Source organism: Pterocles gutturalis, unplaced genomic scaffold, assembly GCF_000699245.1.
Source record: "Pterocles gutturalis isolate BGI_N339 unplaced genomic scaffold, ASM69924v1 scaffold20467, whole genome shotgun sequence".
Taxonomy (NCBI): Eukaryota; Metazoa; Chordata; class Aves; order Pterocliformes; family Pteroclidae; genus Pterocles; species Pterocles gutturalis.
In genome coordinates, this window is record NW_010113333.1 from 14,285 (window position 1) to 34,304 (window position 20,020).

General features: G+C 36.9%; 1 protein-coding gene across 1 annotated transcript; it reads left to right on the forward strand.

The window, feature by feature from the left end:
* Positions 1 to 1,493: 1,493 nt before the first annotated feature.
* Positions 1,494 to 18,820, forward strand: LOC104462499 (probable helicase with zinc finger domain). Its single transcript, XM_010074458.1, has 10 exons — positions 1,494 to 1,723; positions 3,313 to 3,349; positions 6,689 to 6,813; positions 9,306 to 9,362; positions 10,202 to 10,250; positions 10,671 to 10,746; positions 13,242 to 13,440; positions 14,526 to 14,633; positions 14,936 to 15,233; positions 18,549 to 18,820. The coding sequence occupies exons 1-10, from the start codon at positions 1,514 to 1,516 to the stop codon at positions 18,818 to 18,820; spliced, it is 1,431 nt and encodes a 476-aa protein (XP_010072760.1). The 5' UTR covers positions 1,494 to 1,513.
* Positions 18,821 to 20,020: the final 1,200 nt, after the last annotated feature.

The window sequence follows — 20,020 nt, forward strand, 5'->3', positions numbered from 1 at the left end:
TTGCCTGTTCCTATTCTGATTGAAAATGGGGACTTATTTTTGGGAGAAAAAGAAAAATCTGGATGAATGAGGTCATATTTTGCAAGTAAAACTGCAAAATATTCATGCTTCTGTTCCTTCATTTTTGGGAAGATACATTGTTGTACATAAGAAATTTTTATATAAATGTTATTAAAGGGAAGGTGGTTTAAGTTAAAATTGTCTTGAAAAATCAATATTCCTCTTTGTTTCTATGTTGATACTAAAAATCAAATTTTAAGAACGGAAGGGAGCACATAGAACACTATGTTGTATAATATATTAAAAGTCTTGTTTAAATTTCTATTGAATATTGGCTTAGGCATGTGTTAATGAGGAAAGGGGGATAGGGAATTATTTTTCATGTAAGGAAAATGCATTTATTTGACCTTCAGGTTAACTTATTGAATTTACCTTAGTTTGGTTAAAAAACAAAAAATATCAAGTATAAAATAAGTTATTACTGAGGAATTTTTAAATTGGGATAAAGGTAGTTATTTGAGGCAATCCTAATAGTTGATATAGAATCAAATATTGATAGTATGCTGCTTGCTAAAAATGAAAATGAGATCCCCTACATTTTTTCCTCTTTCATTTATCAGAACACATTTTTGTGAAGTCAGCTTTAAACTACAATGTCTCTAGGGATATGTATCATATATTTAAATATTATGTCAGTGAAGGGAGACCATAGACAGAGATTATAGAAGTGCTTTGCTTTGCTGCGGGTTGTTTAGATTGTGGATACCCGTTGGTCTCAGTTTATTGGCAGATAATGTTGTCTGTCTTGTATACTGATTTTTATCACAACCGTTTCAATCCCTGCCCCACCCCCTGCCCCAAATTGCTTTAAAGTTATTTAAGAAGTTCTCCCTAGAGGTGTTGGTGTGGCAGGAGTCTCTCGACTTTCTCAGACGTAAATGGAAATAAACCAACTGAAGGAAGAGACGGGCGGTTTCCTGTTGACCTCCTGTTCTTTCTCATTCATCCTTGGCCATCCCTGTTGTGCTGCACCCAGCCAGAGCGAGCGGCTCCTTCCTTTGAGCATAGGTGAGAAGTGCTTTGAAGAGAAAGGTGTCTTGGAGTGAATCCCGGCAGGCTCGGAGAAAGAGCAGTTGGTGGATGAGTTGTATTACTTCCAAAGCAGAGATCACGTTGCCAGTGAAGACCCAAAAGCCTCCATGTAGCAAAGTGCTTAAATCCATGCTGACTTTAAATTTGAAACCACTACTCATATTCTTAAAATCAGTCACGGGCTTAAATATCTTCTTGACTCAAAACCAAGAGCTGGGATCAATGGAGAAAAGACTGGGAAGAGGTTAGTTAGTGAGAAAGCTTGGGATAGGGAATGTGAAGGGCATAAGCCAAAGGGGATGTGATACAGCACCTGGAGATGGGAATGGAAGTTGGTTGGCAAGTTGTCACTGCCATTATACAGCTAACCAACATTTTATCATCCCCTCTGCCCCCACTCTAGGATTTCTGTCCCTGAGTCATGGCAGACAGAAGACCAGAGAAGTCATGTGAACAAGCATGTGAATCTCTTAAGCAGCAGGATTATGAAGTGGCAGTGAAGCATTGCACAGAGGCTCTCCTTTCCCTCAGCCAGTACCCCCCAGCTCACCTCCCGGAGGCATGCCAGGCAGAAATCGACCGCATCAAAATCGAGACTCTTCTGTATAGAATTGCTTCCTTTTTACAACTTGTGAGTGTGACTCTTTAATAGTATCTAGTGAACTGGAAAGAGCAATCAAATACCTTGTACTGTCAAGACTAAAATAAAATTCCGAGTTTTCCTGTGACTGGCATGTTGGTTTGCCACACAGGTGTATGAGGCTTCTCTCTTGTAGTTTTCCCTGATCTGTTTATTTTTCAGGATTGGGACCTCTAAGTAGTTTGGGCCTGAATCACAGTTCTCTAAAAGAATGAAGAAAAGTACTTAAAAAGATTTTTTTTTTTAAAAATGTATTCCAGGCAGGCAAAATATCTGGTTTTAGAGTGTTATGTTTGTACAGTTATGCTTAATTAGATACCAAATTGCCTTATCTTTAAGGAGCATGAAGTGAAGGCTGCAAATCTAAACACTCAAAAAACAAAGTTAAGAAATGCCAGAGTTCAGGTAGCCAGCTCACACCTAATTTAGCTCCATTCGCATAGGCCTAACCTTAGTCTTTTCATTCTTGATCACGTGCTAGTTTTCCATTGCTAGGCTAGAGCGTGTCTGGTGAAAGATGTAACTTTTAGGCTCTGGCAGATTTTTAATGAAAATGTGAAAACTGAGGTCTTTGTAGAGGTTTGTAAATGCAAGGCAAGAAGCGTAATCCTGAATTATAGGTGATCCCACTGCCAAATTTTTGTCCTTCCTTTAAGGCATGAGAGCGCTAGACTTCCTTAAAGGAAAGGACATTACAGTACTTAAGAATAAACCTATCACCTGCTTAACGAACCTACATTTTTCCTTACCTTTCTGTTTTGGAAATGTTATTACAGATTTATAGGGGTCTTGTCCACCCCAAATCTTCATATACGGGGTATGAACAGTTTCATCCCAAGTGGAAAAAGTTTGGCCAAGTTGTAAGACCTGGCTGGGCAGCTTTAAGATAAAGCTTGCCATCGGATTAGGGAGCATTTTTAAACATTCTTTAAATAAATAGCTGAATTGGACTATTCAGTGTGCAAAACAAGAGCTGGGAAACTTCTTAAATTAAGATGTGACCTATCTTATGGCTCCTCAGGGGAAGAGATTCAGAAATAAATCTTTTTTTTTTTTTTTTTTTTTTTAGTGGAGGCTATGTTACTACAGGCTTGACTTCTTAAAATTCTTTACATAGGTCAGTATGCAGATAGATACTTAGCAATATTTAATACATTTCTGACCTGGATGTCTTTGACAATCCTGTGAAGCATGTATCTATGTGTTCATCATAGTGAAAATTATTTCAACAGCACTATATTAGTGCAAATTAAAAAAAAATTACAGTGGCTAGAAAAGAAAGTTAAGCTTTTGCATTTTTTCCTAGGTGGTGTGAGCCACCTACAAACATACATAAACGTGTACCTTTACCTATTCATGTTCCTCTTTTAAAATGTCCATTTTCTGAGAATTTGAGACAAAATCAGTGTTCTAAGAATTAATTATATTATATTTCACATGTGATTGATGTTCTTTACATGTTCCACCCAGGGAGGGGCAAGGTAATGGATTCTTAGAAGTTTTAAGAGAATTCAAACATGTGGTTGTTTATGCTAACTGCAATAACGCTATTTTTAAACTTTTCATATTTTACCTTTCAGAAAAAGTATGGGCAAGCAGATGAAGACTGTAGGCATGGTATGCTTATTTCTTTTTTTATTCCATAGTGTTATAAATTGCAGTCAGTTGCCTGAATTTTTAAAAATTATGCCCAGATTTGTTAGTTTGCTAATAATGTTTCTTTTCTTTTCTAGTTAAAATTATGTATCTGCTTTATAATACCTTTTCTACTTTTTTTTTCTTTTTCTTTTTTGAGATCTTGCTATTTTGTAACTCGTGTTCAAGTACCAGAACTCAAGTTCATGGCTTTGGCGACAGCCGTACTGTTTGGCTAGTAGATACTTCAGTAGACAAATACAGGATGAATTGATAGTGTTAGGACTCTTGTGAAGATAAGACAGCTGATTGTTCCGTCTTTCTTCCTAGGGACATAGTGGCCATTTTGGTTTGCGTTTTGGGACTTGATTCAGAGAAAATCAAGATGATGTACTTAAATTTATTTGTATTTGTTAAAGCTTCCAAATGTGCATATGTCCCATCGAAGTTGAGCCTTTCACCTTTCACTGCCTTGTTCTGTTGGGGTATTTTTAAAGGCATTATCCATCCTTGCTCATGTTCTGGTTTTCATGTATAATGCAAGTGGTTTAAACCTCGCTGACAGCTGAGTTTGGTGAGCATTGGGTCAGTTTATTAGTTAGATGTGGAAAGAAAAGGTGGGTACATCACACCTTTCAGTATTTAGTTCCTTAACTGCTCTTGAGTTTTAAAGGAAATTTCCTCAAATCACAGTTTTGTTACACAGACTGTGTGATATGCTAGTCTGACATTCCTGTGCTAGCAATGATAATCTTTAAATAGTTGCTTTCTGGTTTTGTGTGGCTTTGTTTTTTGTTTGTTTTTGTTTTGTTTTGGTTTTTTTAAAATATATTTATTTGCCTTCACCAATACTCAAGTCATAGTCTGAGGAATTTGTGGGGCTCTGCAGCCTGCTTGTGAACATCCACAAACATAACCAAGAAAAGTAAACTTGCTTTCTGTAGGTGTAAATTTAAAGTTTAACAAATTTTGAAAGGCTGAACATTGCCTTATCAGTACCATTCTGAAAATGGTCTGGATTTTTTTTAAAAGCTGCTTCTTTTAACTGCTGATACATGCCAAAGGTGTAATATTCTGACTAACCTCACCGTTGTCTTTTGTGATGGGAAATGAAAGCAAAAGAAAGACATAAGGAAGGATGAATGATGGTTAAAGGAGGTAGGAGGGAGGATGCTATTTAATAATATTCTCATTGATGAGGTCTGATGAGTTTATCATAGGGGTAGATGGATGATGTTCATCTGTGAAACATTTTCCTGGCGTGTGTGTCAGTTATGACTATCTCAAAGGAACTGCCATGTTAACAATTTTTCTTCTTTCACTGGACAGGCATAGAAGTGGGTGGAATAGGAGCACTGATATAGACTTTTTTTTTTTTTCCTAGTTAAGTAGAGAAAACAGCTTTCCAATGTATATTAGTAACAAAGAGATAGCGTCCAGTTTAATGTTGATTTCCTTAATTCATGCTAGCATGTTCTGCAAATATTTTTTCCAGACCTAAAACTGAGGACATTTTTCAACTTATTAATGCCACATTTATGTATGCATGTAAAAATGTTGTGTATATTTGTATACACATGCTCTGTATTTTCATGAATATATGAATGATCTATTTGGTTGTGGTTCCCTGTGATGTGCTGTTACCAGCTGTAGCCCAGTATGTGACAGTTTAGAGTATCTACGTTGATGATCCTGAAAGGTCTTCGTTTTAGTTTTGTGTTTGAAATACCCCTGGGAAGAAACCACCTTAGTATGGACTGCCTGATACGATGCCTTGATACTCACAGGTTTTTTTACTAGACAGTTTTATTCAAGCTGCTGTTACAGGACCTGACATGTTGCATACCTGTGACAGCGTTTTATTTTAGTCTGAATGATAAGTACATTTTGGAATAGCTAGAGAAATATATGTTTGTTATAGTACACTGCTTGCACTGTTACAGGGAATGATGGTAACTTCCAATCTGTTAAATTATTCCACAAACCTTTAACAAGAGATACTGGTTAATGTGTTGTAGCTTTTTATGTGCAGCTATGTATTTTAGCTGGGTAATAGTGTGGTTAATGATGTGAAATATCATAATTGGACATCGAATCTTTGAGTTAAAATAGCAAACTGTCAGACATGTTCACGCTATTTCTGGCGCTGCTGCTTCTGATTTGGGAAGTAAGCTCTATTTCTGGAAATGTGGTCAGTATCATCAGAGTGGTAAATTCAGATTAATCTTTGAGGCACGTTATAAATAGTATTTAGCTACCATTTCATTTTGAAGAGATGTCTGCTTGTTTGTATGTGAATAATTTGCGGGACTAGTTTTTCTTTAGTCGCTCATGTAATCTGTTAATGGTGTGAACATCAGTTGAGTGAAGAGTTTTTATTTATTATTCTAAAATGTAATCCTGAAGTTGTGGTGAATGTAAAATTCCTGTTAGCACTAACAGGAGCTGTTTGCATCTGCATGAGTGGCAGTATAAACCCAGATGCTGATGTTGCCTGCAGTAACAGTAATACATATTACAGTTCTGTTAATTTTAAACAACTGCCCAGCCTTCTTTTCAACTTGCACGCTTAGCTTACTAGCTTTTTAGTCACTCTGACATTTCGTTTTCTGGACAGGTAATATATATGGTTAAGTGTTATTTCTGCTTGTCTGAAGCACGTCTGTATGGTGAAATAAATCCTTTCACTACTGAAAGTGTCAATGAAAGTGTCTGTTTGGCTAGCTATCTGATCCAGTGCTAGAAAGCATTAGGAAAGTTTTCTGTTACATGGAGCCTGTAAATTTCTGGACTCAAACAATCGTTCCTATATCCTGCACTTCACAGCGTAAGTGAATAAAAGCCCTTTTAAAGTAGCAGGAATTGACCACGAGGAGGTTAGCTATATTTGGAAGCGACAGGGCATGCTTTTTGTGAGCATGAATGGATCTTCCTGAGCATGTTTGTGTTACTGAGAGGTTGTTGGCTGCTACTTTTTTTTTTTTTTTTCCCTTTCTGTGCAGAGGAGCTCCTTTATGTCTGTGTCAGATGTTTGAATTTACCGTTCCCATATTTAATTTTTGTCTATTTTAGCATGTAAACATTCCAACCTTTTTTGAGCTCATGTACAGCATTTCTTAGATGGTGAGAGACAAGTTTCAATTTAATATTAGTCAAGAGCAAGTAATACTTCCTTTACATCCCAGACTTCTTGTCTTTCCAAGAAGCCATGGATTCAACCCAAGTTTCAGATGTTATTTTCATGTTAAAGGTGAAGGAAAACTGTGTCTGGTTTATTAAAATGTATGTGATGAAGCTAATGGCTGCTGATTTGTGTTGCAGTGCTGGGAGAGGGGCTGGCCAAGGGAGATGGATCTTTCCATGCAGTGCTTTGTTGCATGCATCTTAAAGGGAAGCTGCAAATTGTGTCTAATGTTCTTTCCAAATCACTGATGGGTGAATCACTGGTAAGTGGGTTTGCTGCAGTCTACGTAATTTAAAAATCAGTTTTGTTATTTCCTTTTTAAAAAAATATGTTTAATAACAAACTTCTGAACGTATGTTTGGCAGGTTGAAACAAAAAATAATTTGTATGAAAAGGGCAAAGTATATGGGAATACATACGTAATCAGAGTACCTAGGTTGTTGCGTTACCAGTGTTTCAGAGTTATTACAATTTTGAAAAGTGGCTTTTTTTTTTTTTGTTGGCTCTGAGTCCTCAGGGAATGCAAAATAATTTGCGTACCTGTGTGATTTATTAGCATAAAGTGAATCTCAAGCTTTTGCTTACTTTTTAAAAATTGTACCTGACACCATTTTGTATGTACTCCAGGAAGTTTAGCCATTAAAGCAGAAAATGTATTGACAGTACTTTTAAATAACTGTCCCACAGTAAGTTTTAAGACAGCATGGAGAGCTTTTCTGGGGAAAACAAACAAACAAACCAAACCCTTGCATTTCAAGACAAAGATCAAGGTTTGAATTCAGCGGTTCTGTTTTACACTTGAGCTGTCAAAGCTATAAAGATGCTCTCAATGCCATACATTTAAGGAACTGTTCTGACTCTTATGTGACTACTCATACGGGGAAAATTAGGGACATATGCAGGTCTCCAAAGGATAGTGTCCTTTTTATTTCTGTAAACTAGATTAAATAGCATTCAGTTCATCACCGTGAACTGCCGGTGATGCTAAATCCAAAAACACAGTCTTAGCACAGACAAGAGCAGCTCTGGTCAGGCCATGAGGAATGTGTAAGTGACATCAGAAACTGTTGTAGGAGAGCCTATTACCTTGAAATTGGATCACGTCTCCTATATCTTGGTGCTTAACTTAATCAGTAGGTTGTTTTTCAGAGGGAGTTCTGTTTGTCTGTCTGGCGTATATCCTGAATTCCCTTCCTCTGCCATTGACTATTGTTACATTAAAAGAAAAGGTTTTTTGATTTGTTTAGCTGGTGTTTTCAAATGAAAAAAATGTTTCATTGAAAATTCCTGGTGAGGTTGAAGGAAACTTGCCTTCAGAAAAAATTAGTAAAATAGCCAAAAGCTCCTTATTGCAGGAAATGTATAGTGCCCTTGTTTTGAGCTACTGTTGTGCAAATAAAGGTAGCTTCATATAGAGTTCCAGAGTGTCATCCCAAAGTGGAATTTGAGAGGTTTTTACAGGCTTGAGGTTTTTAGACACAGCTCTTTTCAGTAGGAATATTAAAATTAGTAACTAATTTACTAACTTTTGCCAGTGTCTGAGAGGAGAAATGAAACGAAGTTTTGGAATGAATTTATTTAAGAGTTGGAATCCGTTCAATTCTTTCCAGTGACTTAAGAGAATGAGTTTTGGTAACTTTTTTATGCTCTAATGTGTTTAAGCTCAACAGGTTCAATTTGCAGTCTTTCTGTGGAAGAAGTGAAAAATAATTTTGGGAAAAAAGTTCTTCAGCAAAGAGAATAATTTCTGCTGCTCAATAGCAAAATGTAAAGAAGTCTAACAAATGTAGTAGCACTTAATTAAATTTCTGCAAGGGGTTATTGAAATAAAAACCACAGGTCTGGGTTTGTTTGATCAAAGTTTTGCCTTCCACAAGTGTAACATTTGCTACTTAGCTATATATTTCAGATAAATTCAATTTTGAAAGATTTTTATTTCAGATGTACTTGAAGATGCAGTTATTTTAAGTTACATGGGTAATCTTTGCTTTTCAGTGAAAACTCAACAATTTACATAGTCTACATCAGACCAGAAAGAGTTATGAAACTGTAGAAATCAGTAATCTGTAAGGTAGAACCTTAAGAAGAAATTAATCCATCACTACAACAGCAGTGACAGTTTCTTACGTTGATTCATTCAGAGCTGAAGTGTTTGAGAAACCGTAGAATGTGGCTCATGTATAGTGCTTTTCATCAGTAGCTTACAAAGTGCTCTGCGAGGACAGTCGGTATCACTGTTCCCATTTTACAGATGGGAAACTGAGGCACGGAGAGGTTTAGTGACTTCCCTAAGGTCGCCCAGCAGGCTGGTAGCCAAGCTGATAATAGAGAATAGATCTGCTGAGTCCTTGTCCGGTGGGCTCTGCTGCCTCCACGGTACTGTGCACGTAGAGGACTCTTCTGGAGGACAGCAATCCATAAGTATTGTAGCTATTGATATTTCTCTTGAGTGATAATTCTCTTCATAGGAATTTTTTCTTCCCCAAGTTGTTCTCTATGTGCTGCTCTCCTGTACTGATGCTGGCTGTAAGTCTAGGGCTGGTTTTGGCCAGTATAAAACTCTCTTTTCACCATAACGTTTGCTCAGTGTTATGCAGTATATTATTTAAAAATTGTTCATTCTAAGTCAGACCCATTTTTCCATCTTGCACATCTCCTGGGTGGTGGTGCAGGGGGAAATGAACTTTGTTGCCGTGGTTTAATGCATGTGCAGGTTTATGTGTTTGATGTATTAATATTCTTTCTCCCCCCCAGAACGGGATGGTAACTAAAGATCTGACACGGCTGAAAACACTTCTTGCTGAAACAGAGGTAATAATGAGCATATTATTGGGGAAAATAATGAGCAGTACCTGAAACAGCTGAAAGGCTCGTTTTCCCGTGTCCCAGGAGATCTGGGCTCACTGTGAACATACTGGTTCAAACGTGATAGTTTCCACTGGTCTGCCGGTCTTTACCACCCACCTAGTCAGGAGCCTTTCATCGCAATCTTGCATGACGTGTGAGAAAGTAGAGAAAGATGCTAATAGGTTGTTGACGCTCTTGAAGTAGTGAGTAGAAAGAATTCAAAGCATTTAGATCTGTACTATTTATTTATTTATTGTATTTTTCTCTGTTGGAAATGATTCTGAAGTAATAAACATGACTTAAGAAATTGGTTAACGAATATAAATGTCGTCTCAGTGGCCTTTTTGTATGAGAAGTTAATCTGTCATGTCTATTGATTGAATTGCCACTTTTTTTTCCCTTCTTATGCTTTGTTGTTGATTTGGGCTTTATTTTTAATGTAGATTCAAAGCTGAAAGACATCTCAATACAGTTTAGACTTACGACCTTTTAAAAACTTTGCTGGAGTCCACATTAAAACGATTACAGCGTGGAATTTGGTCTTGTAAAAATCTCTAAAATTTTCTTCTAACAGTGAGTGGACTCAGCGTTCCTGTCAGAATTCTTTTTATCAATGACTGCAATGCAGTTGTTAGGTTAATATGAAATTCATGTTTGTGACTGGAAGTGATTTCAGACTTCTGACTAATATTTTGTATTGGTTGTTCTAAAACACATTTTGACAGGAAAGAAGCTAAAGCAGTTCTTGTTGATGAAATTGTTTTGTGTTCCTTAATAACTGTGTTTTTTAAATATAATTGTAGGCAGCTGGTAAAGTACCATCAGGATATCATGTAGAAGATTTAGAAGAAGGTATGTAACTCAATTCTAAAGCCACTTCATTTTGTAGTGGGAAGACTTGGATTCTGCTTGACACTGAGCACTGCATAGTAGTCAAAAAGCAAAAAAGGGCTTGGCTATTGTGATGAGCCTTGGGGACTGAGGTAGAATTATCTCATCATTGACTGAATTTGGAGGCAGAATTTTCTATTTATTGGTCAAAGTGCCATATCAGAGCCTGCTCCATTGTGCAAATTGTTTGAAACCTGCCTTCATAGCCTTTGGACCTTTGTTCTAGGTGAATTTATTAGAGACAGAAAATAATTTTTTGCTGGATAATTTTGCTTGGGTACAAATACAGCTTGGGTTGATGTTTAGAGATGGAGTTCCCTGGACAGTTACTACCTGACTTGTCAATTTGAAAAGTAACCTAAACTTTGACTACCTCTGCAGGGTCCCGGGATGGCTGGCAGTTCCGCCCTCCACCCAGGGGAGTCACAAGCAGTGAAGAGTATACACTATGTAAAAGGTAAAGTAGTTGCTTTATATCGGCATTCTCCAACAATCATAATGTTTCCTCTTTTGTTTAGCTGCTGACAGCCTGATTAAGAGGTCAGGGAAATGAAGGTACTTGTTAGGACTGATTCATTCACAGACTTTTGAAAGAGTCAGTTTATCCAGAAGCACTTCAGTTCTGTGAAATGGAATCACTAGCTCCATTTTCATAAGCGAGTGGTTTGAGGACTGTTTTTCTAGTGGCAGGTCAGCATCTGGCCTTTTTCCCTACCTTTTCTAATTTGTATGATTTCAGAGATGTGAAAAGTTCCCCCAGACAAGAGTTTCAGCAAACTGGAGCACAATGAGGTGTGCTTTGACAGCAGATAGGGTGCATGCCTTCACATATATGGGCTTTGTCTTCGGATAAAGAAAATGTAGAATTTCCCTCTGGATTTCGTAATTTACGTTTTGCATGAGCTCAAACACACAGAGGTGAATTGCCCTACTGAAGATCCGGTGGCTTCTACTGGAGTTTGTCCTCCTTGTCCTTTTCAGTCTACTAGTCAATATCGCCTGTAGCTTGTGTTGTTAATCATCATTACTTACCTAAAACTGTATTAATATGCATGGGGAGGAACTATCATTATGCACTTGATTCTGCCATATATGTAACTGATGCAAATAAGTTATTTTAAAACCATAAAAAAAAGACCTGCTTTTTAAATGACATGACTGAATCGCTGAATTTGGGCTACTTTTGACATGATTTTCTGGAGGTGATAAGTCTTGGCAACTCTTGTTGACTTTTATCATATCTGGTGCATATTCAGCAATTTTTAAAAAGCAGGTATTTGCATTTTTAGCTCATGATGATTTTCTGTTGAGGAACATCTACTCCATGTTTCTGACCGTTGCTCTGAAACATTTTTTCGCTAGCGCTGTAATTAGCTTTATGCACAGTGTTAACCCTTACAGTGAGAAGGAAGTGCTTTACTCAGCAAATCCATGTGAACAGTATCATTCTGAGCATGGACTAAAGATTTTAGTTCATTATGAAGAGGCAGGTACAGGTACTGAATATGAATTTTGGAAGCAGTGGTTTATTTTTCCCCTGTGTGCCATAAAGCAGTAGGAGTACAGAATATTTATTCTAGATAATGAAGCTATGGAATTGCAGGAGGTATTAAATAAGAAACTAAAAAATGAGAAAAAGTGTCAGTTAAAAATATGAACAATGAGAATGTGGAAAACTTGCATAATGATGACAAATTTTAACGTAATAGGCTTTCCTATTAAATAATGAAAAGGAAAGCCACTTTATTTTAAGTCTGCTATGTAGCTAATAAGAACAGGTCAACAATTTTTTATGCTTGTGCTCCATTTACTTTGGGCCATGAAAATTGTGATTGTACTTCAGCTTTCTAATGCAATAGTGAATGGGAACATTTACGATAAAAATATTGAAATTGACTGCCAAGAAAAATATTTTAATGTGAAATATATTAAGAAATGTAACTTGAGAACGCCTTTAGTAATATAGTGGTATGTATTATGATTATTTTATTTATAGCTTGAGCACTCAAACCTTTAAATACCTAATCTTTTTTTAAAGTGTATGCTAAATCAAATTATTATCACTGGTACAAGTGTGGCCTAGATATCCAGGTACTTTTGCTGCAAGGTTTTTGTGTTATAGTCAAGTGTTATTTGGTTTTGTCACATAGCTAAAAGTTCACGTTCTGATTCACCTTACATTACATAATACACATACGCGTACATAATAAAGTTTAATTATAGAAATAGTTCCCAAGTTATCCAGACATTTGCCTAAGCTTACAATACATTTTGAGAACTAGAATGCTTCGATTGTATACAGGCATTTGGAATATCATTAATTTTGATGCATGAGCACATGCCGCTAAATAACAAATGTACGTCTTTAACAAATCCTTAACCTCCACAAAAACAGATCCTTTTAGACTGATGGACCCTTTACCAAGAGGAGGATTAACTCTTTTCCCGGAGAGGTTTCTGTGTAGGTGTATTTAGTAGAAAGGACCACGTGATGTCACTGTTGCTGCAGGAAAAACTGATGAATGAGTATTTATCAGCTACGAAAGAACTATGGGAGGAAATGATGCCCTGTCTTACCTTTGCCCCTGATTAACAGTGTTTTATTCGTATTAATACAGTGCCTAGTCTTTTGGGGGATGGTCCATGATCTCATTGTGTTAATTGCTGTACAACCCCTTGACTCTTTCTTCTTTGAAGGTGGAAATTTCTTAAAACTTTTGTCCCCCTATGTTTCAAAGAAATTGGATATACTTTTCTGGACTTTGCAGTAAGAGAGGCTCCTGCCTCTCTTACAAAGTGCTGTGTACATGTATATATTTCCAAATTAGTTCACATGGACTAAACTGCCTTTGGTTCTGTGAGAGAGACTTAAAAGTAAAATTTTGGTAAATTTCTTTTTTTAATTGGAGACTGAAAAGTTCAAGGCATAATCGTTTTTCCTATTTTATGTAGATTTTTAGAGCAAGGGATCTGCAGGTACGGTGCACAGTGTACTTCAGCACATTCCCAGGAAGAGCTAACAGAATGGCAAAAACGATATGCTTCCCGCTTGATCAGATTAAAACAGCAGAAGGAAAACAAACAATGTTCGGGCAGTTATATGGAAACCTTGATTGAGAAATGGATGAATTCGTTATCTCCTGAGAAAGTGGTAAGGAAAATATACTGCTTCCCTATGTGCTTATATTTAAAACTAACAGATGAGCCTGTTTTTGGCCCTTACTATCAGAGCTGGTCGAATTACTCCTTACCCAGAAATTGTCCAACCAGTTTGCTCCCCTTTCTGTCCTACCCTATATCTTCTTGCAACGATAGCAGAGACTTAGGTTAATCTCTGCACATGTACTCATTCTTGTCAGCAATTCAGTAGAGTTTGTGGATTAATCACAGATTGTTCATTTTACATATTTACTATTCCCAGTGCAGGATGGGTCAGCCAAGTCTCATGGTATTGTTCCTGTTCCTTGACTAGATGGCAGAACTTTTTAAACCGGAGAACAATGAATGGTGAAGCTTTCATGACTTAGTGGAGAATACTCTTGTTTGTGCATGACTCCTTTTCTTTGCCTGCCACTGCAGGCACTTTTGTGAAGACCATCCAATTTCCCAAATGTTCGAAAGAGTTCAATACCGAAGAGTGTGGGGTATGGATATGATCAAACTTAGCAGCTGTTTGGAATTCCAAAGAATGTTTCTGTGGCATTCGACCAGCTCTACTTACCACTGACCCTAAGGAGTTTTCGGTCCATCTATTGTTGATTAAAATCTGGGAAGAGTGGACTTTCTGCAAAGTGCATTAATGAGTAGAAAGCCTGATTCTGGTTTCCTGGTGTCTCCAGTCATCTCATTGATGTCAGTGAGATCTGGGGTCTTCTGGAAATGCAGTCTTTGGGCCTCGTTGTATCAGATCCTTCTTCCCAAATAAAATCATGTTTTACTTTAAACATTTACAATGTGGTTGGTTTTTGAAAGTCAACTCCTGTGGTTAATTGTCCTTAAATGGTTGTAGTCTTTGCTTACACAGAATGATCTGGTAGATTTGGCTTGCTGTCTCTCTGAATTAGCACGTATTGTCATTAATTCCTGTGCGGGAATCAGGATTAGTGCATCAATCCTGCACTATCTAGGAAACCGTTCTTTCTACTTTTTGTAAAAAACCACTACCTTTTCCTGAGTGTTTTTCTGTTGATACTGTCTGTAGAAGTTTAATGTTATCTTCTTTTTCTTTTAATCTAGCTTAGTGAAAGTATAGAAGGAGTGAGAGTAGAACATAATCCTGAGCTATCGGTAACTGTCACCACCAAAAAGTCTCATCAGACATGGACATTTGCTCTCACTTGTAAGGTAGGACTACTTATCTTTTGAAAGTGAGTCAGTAGTAACTAGAATGCAGCCCATAGTCTTTTGAGATTAAGATTTAAATTGCATAATTCTTTTTAAAATAGAGAAACTTCCTAGCACCATCCCTTCTCTCACTTTTCCCAGCAACTCTGGCAATTTTGTATGAACTGCCCAGATTTCTGGCAAGCAGGCAGGACTTGTATCTGCTCTGAGAAGTTGAGAGTTCTTGTAAACTCTCATTATCTGATTGCAAATTAAGATATGCCAATATACTGTCATTTCAACCTTTGCTTTTTTTTCTATAGCCTGCAAGAATGCTGTATCGAGTGGCATTGCTTTATGATGCCCATCGTCCACATTTTAGTATCGTTGCAATATCTGCTGGAGACAGCACTACCCAGGTATCACAAGAAGTTCCAGAAAACTGTCAGGAATGGATAGGAGGAAAGATGGTCCAGAACGGAATAGATCATTATATATACAAAGTTAGTATAGCCTTTAACACAGAAATCTTTGGAACTTTTCGCCAAACTGTTGTGTTTGATTTTGGATTAGAACCAGTCCTCATGCAACGAGTGATGATTGATGCTGCTTCAACTGAAGGTAATGTATTAAATTTTTTTTTTTTTTGGAATAGTGGGAATCTTTCATGCCATCTCTTTCCTTTTCACGTTTCTGGGCAGAACAGCATCTGTATTAACAGCTAGTGAATGTCTTTTACTGCATGTTATGTTCATCATATATTTGAATATAAATAGTGGATAAAAGCTTCAGAGGGTCTAAATAAGGCAGATAACACTGGAGTATGACTGTTACTCGGTGTTGGGATATGGCTTCTAAATCTTAATCTCCTAAATGCTCTAAGTGTCTAGTTTGGTACATGTCTGAAGGCGGCACTGGAAGTTGAAGTATGTTTATGTTTTTGTAATCATTCTTGTATTGATGAAAATGTTAAACACATAGAAGAAGGTCAGTAGAGAGATGAAGTGTTTCTGGGTAAGAATACACCTGGTAATTCGTTCACTAATTAAAACAGACTGTCTGAGAAGTTGGTTTTCTTTCTTTTTTTTTTTTTTCCCCTGCTTCCTATGTCTGTCTAGGGTTGTCAAAGGCAAGAGGCGAAGTATAGACTTCAAACTCAATGAATTGCTGTTGACATGAATTTTTGAAAGTGTGAAGAAAGTGTAACTATATATTTTTGTGTGTGTTGCAGTAAAAAACCCCAAACAACTACATGTTATTGTAAGGGTTGTGTTCTGTTTATGAAATTGATCTTTGCCTCTCAGTTCGCACCTGAAATAACTCCATTGTCAGGAATATGTCAACAAATTGAAAGATGTTTGAAGAGGTGCAAAAAAGAAGGGAACACTTTGATTTATGGTGAAAGACCAAGAGAGCTAAATATAGGTCACTATGTCACTTGTCAGCAAGCAAGGGGGTGGGACAAAGTATGGTAATTTTTAAATGAAAATTTGAGAGATGCAAGCACCAAAGAAACAGAGTTGTAGCACTGGTTGTAAGCAGAAAGAACTAGAAAAAGGAAAAAGAAGGAAGAAAGATGAAATGGAGAAAACGGCAGTTTTCTATTCCTGGCCTTTATTTTTGTATAGCAGGTTAATATTTGCAACGTTAAAAAAAAAAAGCTGTAAATAGCAAATTCAAAGATCGTGAACTGATCTTTCTAGATGACCCGACTACTTGTAGCCAAGAGCAGGAAGGCTGTACAAGTTGTAATGCCTCTTGAGGCAGAGAATATCGCATTGTGAAGGAGAAATGTATGCTTAGAAGCAAGGCTGTGGTCTTTTCAGGAACTATTATATGACCTTCATATAACAACGCGGGTAATCACCGCTGACAGGCTTCCCAAGACACTGAGTTTGTGGGGAACAGGTGTCCTTTTCTTCTAAACCTGTTAAAGATCAGGAAAGCCAAGCCATAACTTACTTGCAGTCAGAGTTACTGTCAAACCAGTCTATGGTCTGGGTCCTTGTTGGCTTAAACTAGTTGCTGAGCAAAGCGACACATGGAACAGCCGATTCAAGTCCACGTGACGGTGATGGGGGAAGGTGAGCTAGCACTCTCTAGCATAAGTTACTGATACTTCCTTTCACATGGTGCTTGTCTGTGTGCAGAGGGATACTGAAGTCTTCAAGCAGGTTCTTTCTAATATTAATTTCAAATGAAGAGAGTGCTGGGTGCTTTACAGATAACTGTAATCCTGGGCTTTTTGCTAAGATAATGTAGGAAGTGTGTAAGCAACCAAGTCACAGGGATAACTATGTTGGATGTGGGTCTTGATTCCATTTTTTTTTTTTACTTTTGGTATATATGGATGGGGATCTCATGGAAGTGCTTTTCAAGCAGAAAGCTGCCCAAGGTCTCTACGTTTGCATGGAATTCAGGGCCCTGGCTGGATATCTAGGCAGGAAAGAAAGGTCAATATTAAAATATTCTAATGGAGGAGCCTCCATTTTGCATTTTAAAATCTTTATTTGCTATGGAAAAAGAGAAGGAAGAGAAGTTTTCTGTGCACTGAGAATGTAGAAAATGCTCTTTACAAAAGGGTCATCGTATGTGCAACTGTGCCAGGAGCTGTTTGTGTCAGGCTTCCAGTGGAAGCCTCTCTAGCTCTAGGAATTAAGCGGCTTTTTCTAGCAAACAAGGGCTCAATCCCAGCATCATTACTGAGCTTTTGTGATCTGAGGCGTGGTTAGTAGCAGAGAAAGCTTCATTTATGGCGAGATGATTTCAAACACAGAAACCACACAAACATGGACTTTTCTTGCCATACAGCTGTAGCTGCTGATACGGTTCAGGCTTGAGGTTGATACTTAAATTTGACTCCCCAGTGAACACCTACTGAGTAGATTAGTGAGTAAGATACGCTGTATTCCTGTAGTCATAGTCAAGCTGAACTGAGATTTCTTTTGCTAAAAAGCTGTTTTCCTTCTGTTTAGAATAAAGACAGTCAAGATGATGTCAAGTATTTAACTTGAATTTGAAAATGTCTTTTTTGCACATTTTTCAGCGTTGGTGTGATATATCCTGGATACCTATCTTAAATCTTACTCAGAGATAAAACATTAAGATATACCATAACTTCACTATAAATGCCAAATATTTTCAGCTCTGTAGTTGAATTGCAATTCTGATAACTGATGCACTGTTGTCATAGTGTTTTTGTGGTGTTAATGGATATATTTTGGGCGGCTGTACACAGCGCTTGGTCTTCTGTTTCTCATTTAAGCAATGTGGTCCCTGAAATTCGGGTGTACTGAAAAATTAATTTCCTTTTAATTTTCTAACTTTTTATCATTTAGGTTACATTTCTAAAGTTTTGCCTAGCAAACTAACTTTAGCTATATAATGCGACTGTCTGTAGAATACACATATTACTGTAGATTTTTTTTTTAAAGGCTTTCACAATATTTCAAATTCAATGATTTCTTACAAGCTAGTTTATTGACTTGTTTTTATTACTTTATAAATTTTATGGTATTATATTGTAAGGTTCTTCATTACTTTATATTTTTGAAATGAGATGATGTTGCAGTTAGGCTTTGACAGCATATTGTGATGCCAAGTCCTTCAAAGTTGTTTGCAATTATTAAAATAAACGTGCTTTCCTTGTTTGTCTGTATTCGTTCTATCTACCATTTACAGAGTATTTTATTTTCCGATATTGTTTGAGAGCCTGCTCGCTCTCTTTGTACACCTGAAAAGTAGGGAGAGTAATTACTAGCAGTGGACTAAATCTATTGTGGACAGGGGAGACTCGTACCTACATTTAGCTCATTATCTCTAGTAGAATTATTTTTAGTAGTGGGTTTAATTTTTTTCTTTTTTTTTTTTTAATAAAACCCAAACACATGCAGAGTTTGAACTTACTTCCTTTCCCTCTTGTGTATCTGCATTCAGATCTTGAATACCTGATGCACGCACGGCAACAGCTACTAACCACAGCTAAGCGTTGGGATTCTACTTCTAAGACTATTGTAGAATTTGAGCCTAATGAAACTACTGAATTGGAGAAGAGCCTTCTTACCAGATACCAAATCCCTCTATCTGCTGACCAGCTATTTACACAATCTGTCCTGGACAAATCATTGACCAAGACCAACTATCAGTCCCGGCTACATGACCTCCTTTATATAGAGGAAATAGCACAGTATAAGGAAGTTAGCAAGTAAGTGATACCTTTATAAAAATACTTCTTAGGTATTTCTTGCTGTCCTTTTAAAATGAGGATGACAACTTTCTTCATTAAACCTACGTGATTTTTTAAGATATTAAGTCTTTCTGTTTCTTGGAAATGAAGTTGAATATGAGTCTGGAAACAGTAACTTTTGATAAAGGTCACTAGCACTTACCAAGTGTAATTTACTGATAACATTTAAAACAGATGGTGTGGATCAGTCTATGCTTATGGTTGTTGTAGAATGTTTTGTTAATGTCTGCAAAATAATTATAGATGGTGTGGATCAGTCTATGTTTACAGTTGGAGGCACTAAACAGCTATTGTACAATGTTTTGTTAATGTCTGCAAAATAATTATTTTTGTTTATAGTTTTTTGGCTCTCTGTACAAAAAGATATTAATAATAGGAATCGTATTTTTGTTCCTTGGTGAAAGTAGGTTATAGCAAAGTAATATATGAAATCTTTGCATAAAAGACTTTGAGGGAGTGTAAAATATGTTTTTCTTTTTTTTTAAGAAAGAATTTGACTTGTGGGTGGATCAAACTCTGATCTTATGATCATGTAGCAGCTGTCTTTATTATATTTATTCTCTGAATAGGCTGAAAACCAGCTTGTGAGTAAGAGACATATAGTATACACTTTTTGTTTTGTTCTGTAATATCGTTAGGTATTATGTACGTGTTACCCAACTGGATTAGCTGCATGAACAAACACAGGGTTAGGAAAAAGATTTGAGCTTCCCATGTGTAGACTCTCATGGAGCCTTTTTTTCTGTAGTTTGATATTTGTGGTTGAAATATTTTGCCTGCACTCATGTGGTGTGGAAGAGTTTTGAAGTGTTGCACTACTCAGAATGGAAAGTTAAAAAGGTGTAGCTTCCCTTTACCGTAACTGGGTGGCAAATTTAGTTCTATCAATTGCTTAAGTTCCAAACCAGAAATGTCTTTAAGATGGACAACTCCTGGAGCTACAGAGGTTCAGCTCAATCACCTGTCTAGAATTTAGGAAGAAAGTACTATGAGTAGTTGTATTTCTAATGCTTTTATAGCAGAAAAATGGTTCCATTTCTTTTTTTGTATCTCAGAGGAAGGGCAGTATATTTGAACTATTTTTCTTTGTATCTTTCATTGCTGCTGTGCTCTGCTCTTGAGCTGGAATCTCACATACAGAGGAGTCGTACTTGAACATTGG

Excerpts from the sequence above, each read along its gene's own strand:
- LOC104462499 (XM_010074458.1), top strand. The coding sequence starts at position 1,514 with ATGGCAGACAGAAGACCAGAGAAGTCATGTGAACAAGCATGTGAATCT. Across the intron at positions 10,747-13,241 it reads GAGTATACACTATGTAAAAG|ATTTTTAGAGCAAGGGATCT; the intron begins GTAAAGTAGTTG and ends TATTTTATGTAG. Across the intron at positions 15,234-18,548 it reads TGATGCTGCTTCAACTGAAG|ATCTTGAATACCTGATGCAC; the intron begins GTAATGTATTAA and ends ATCTGCATTCAG.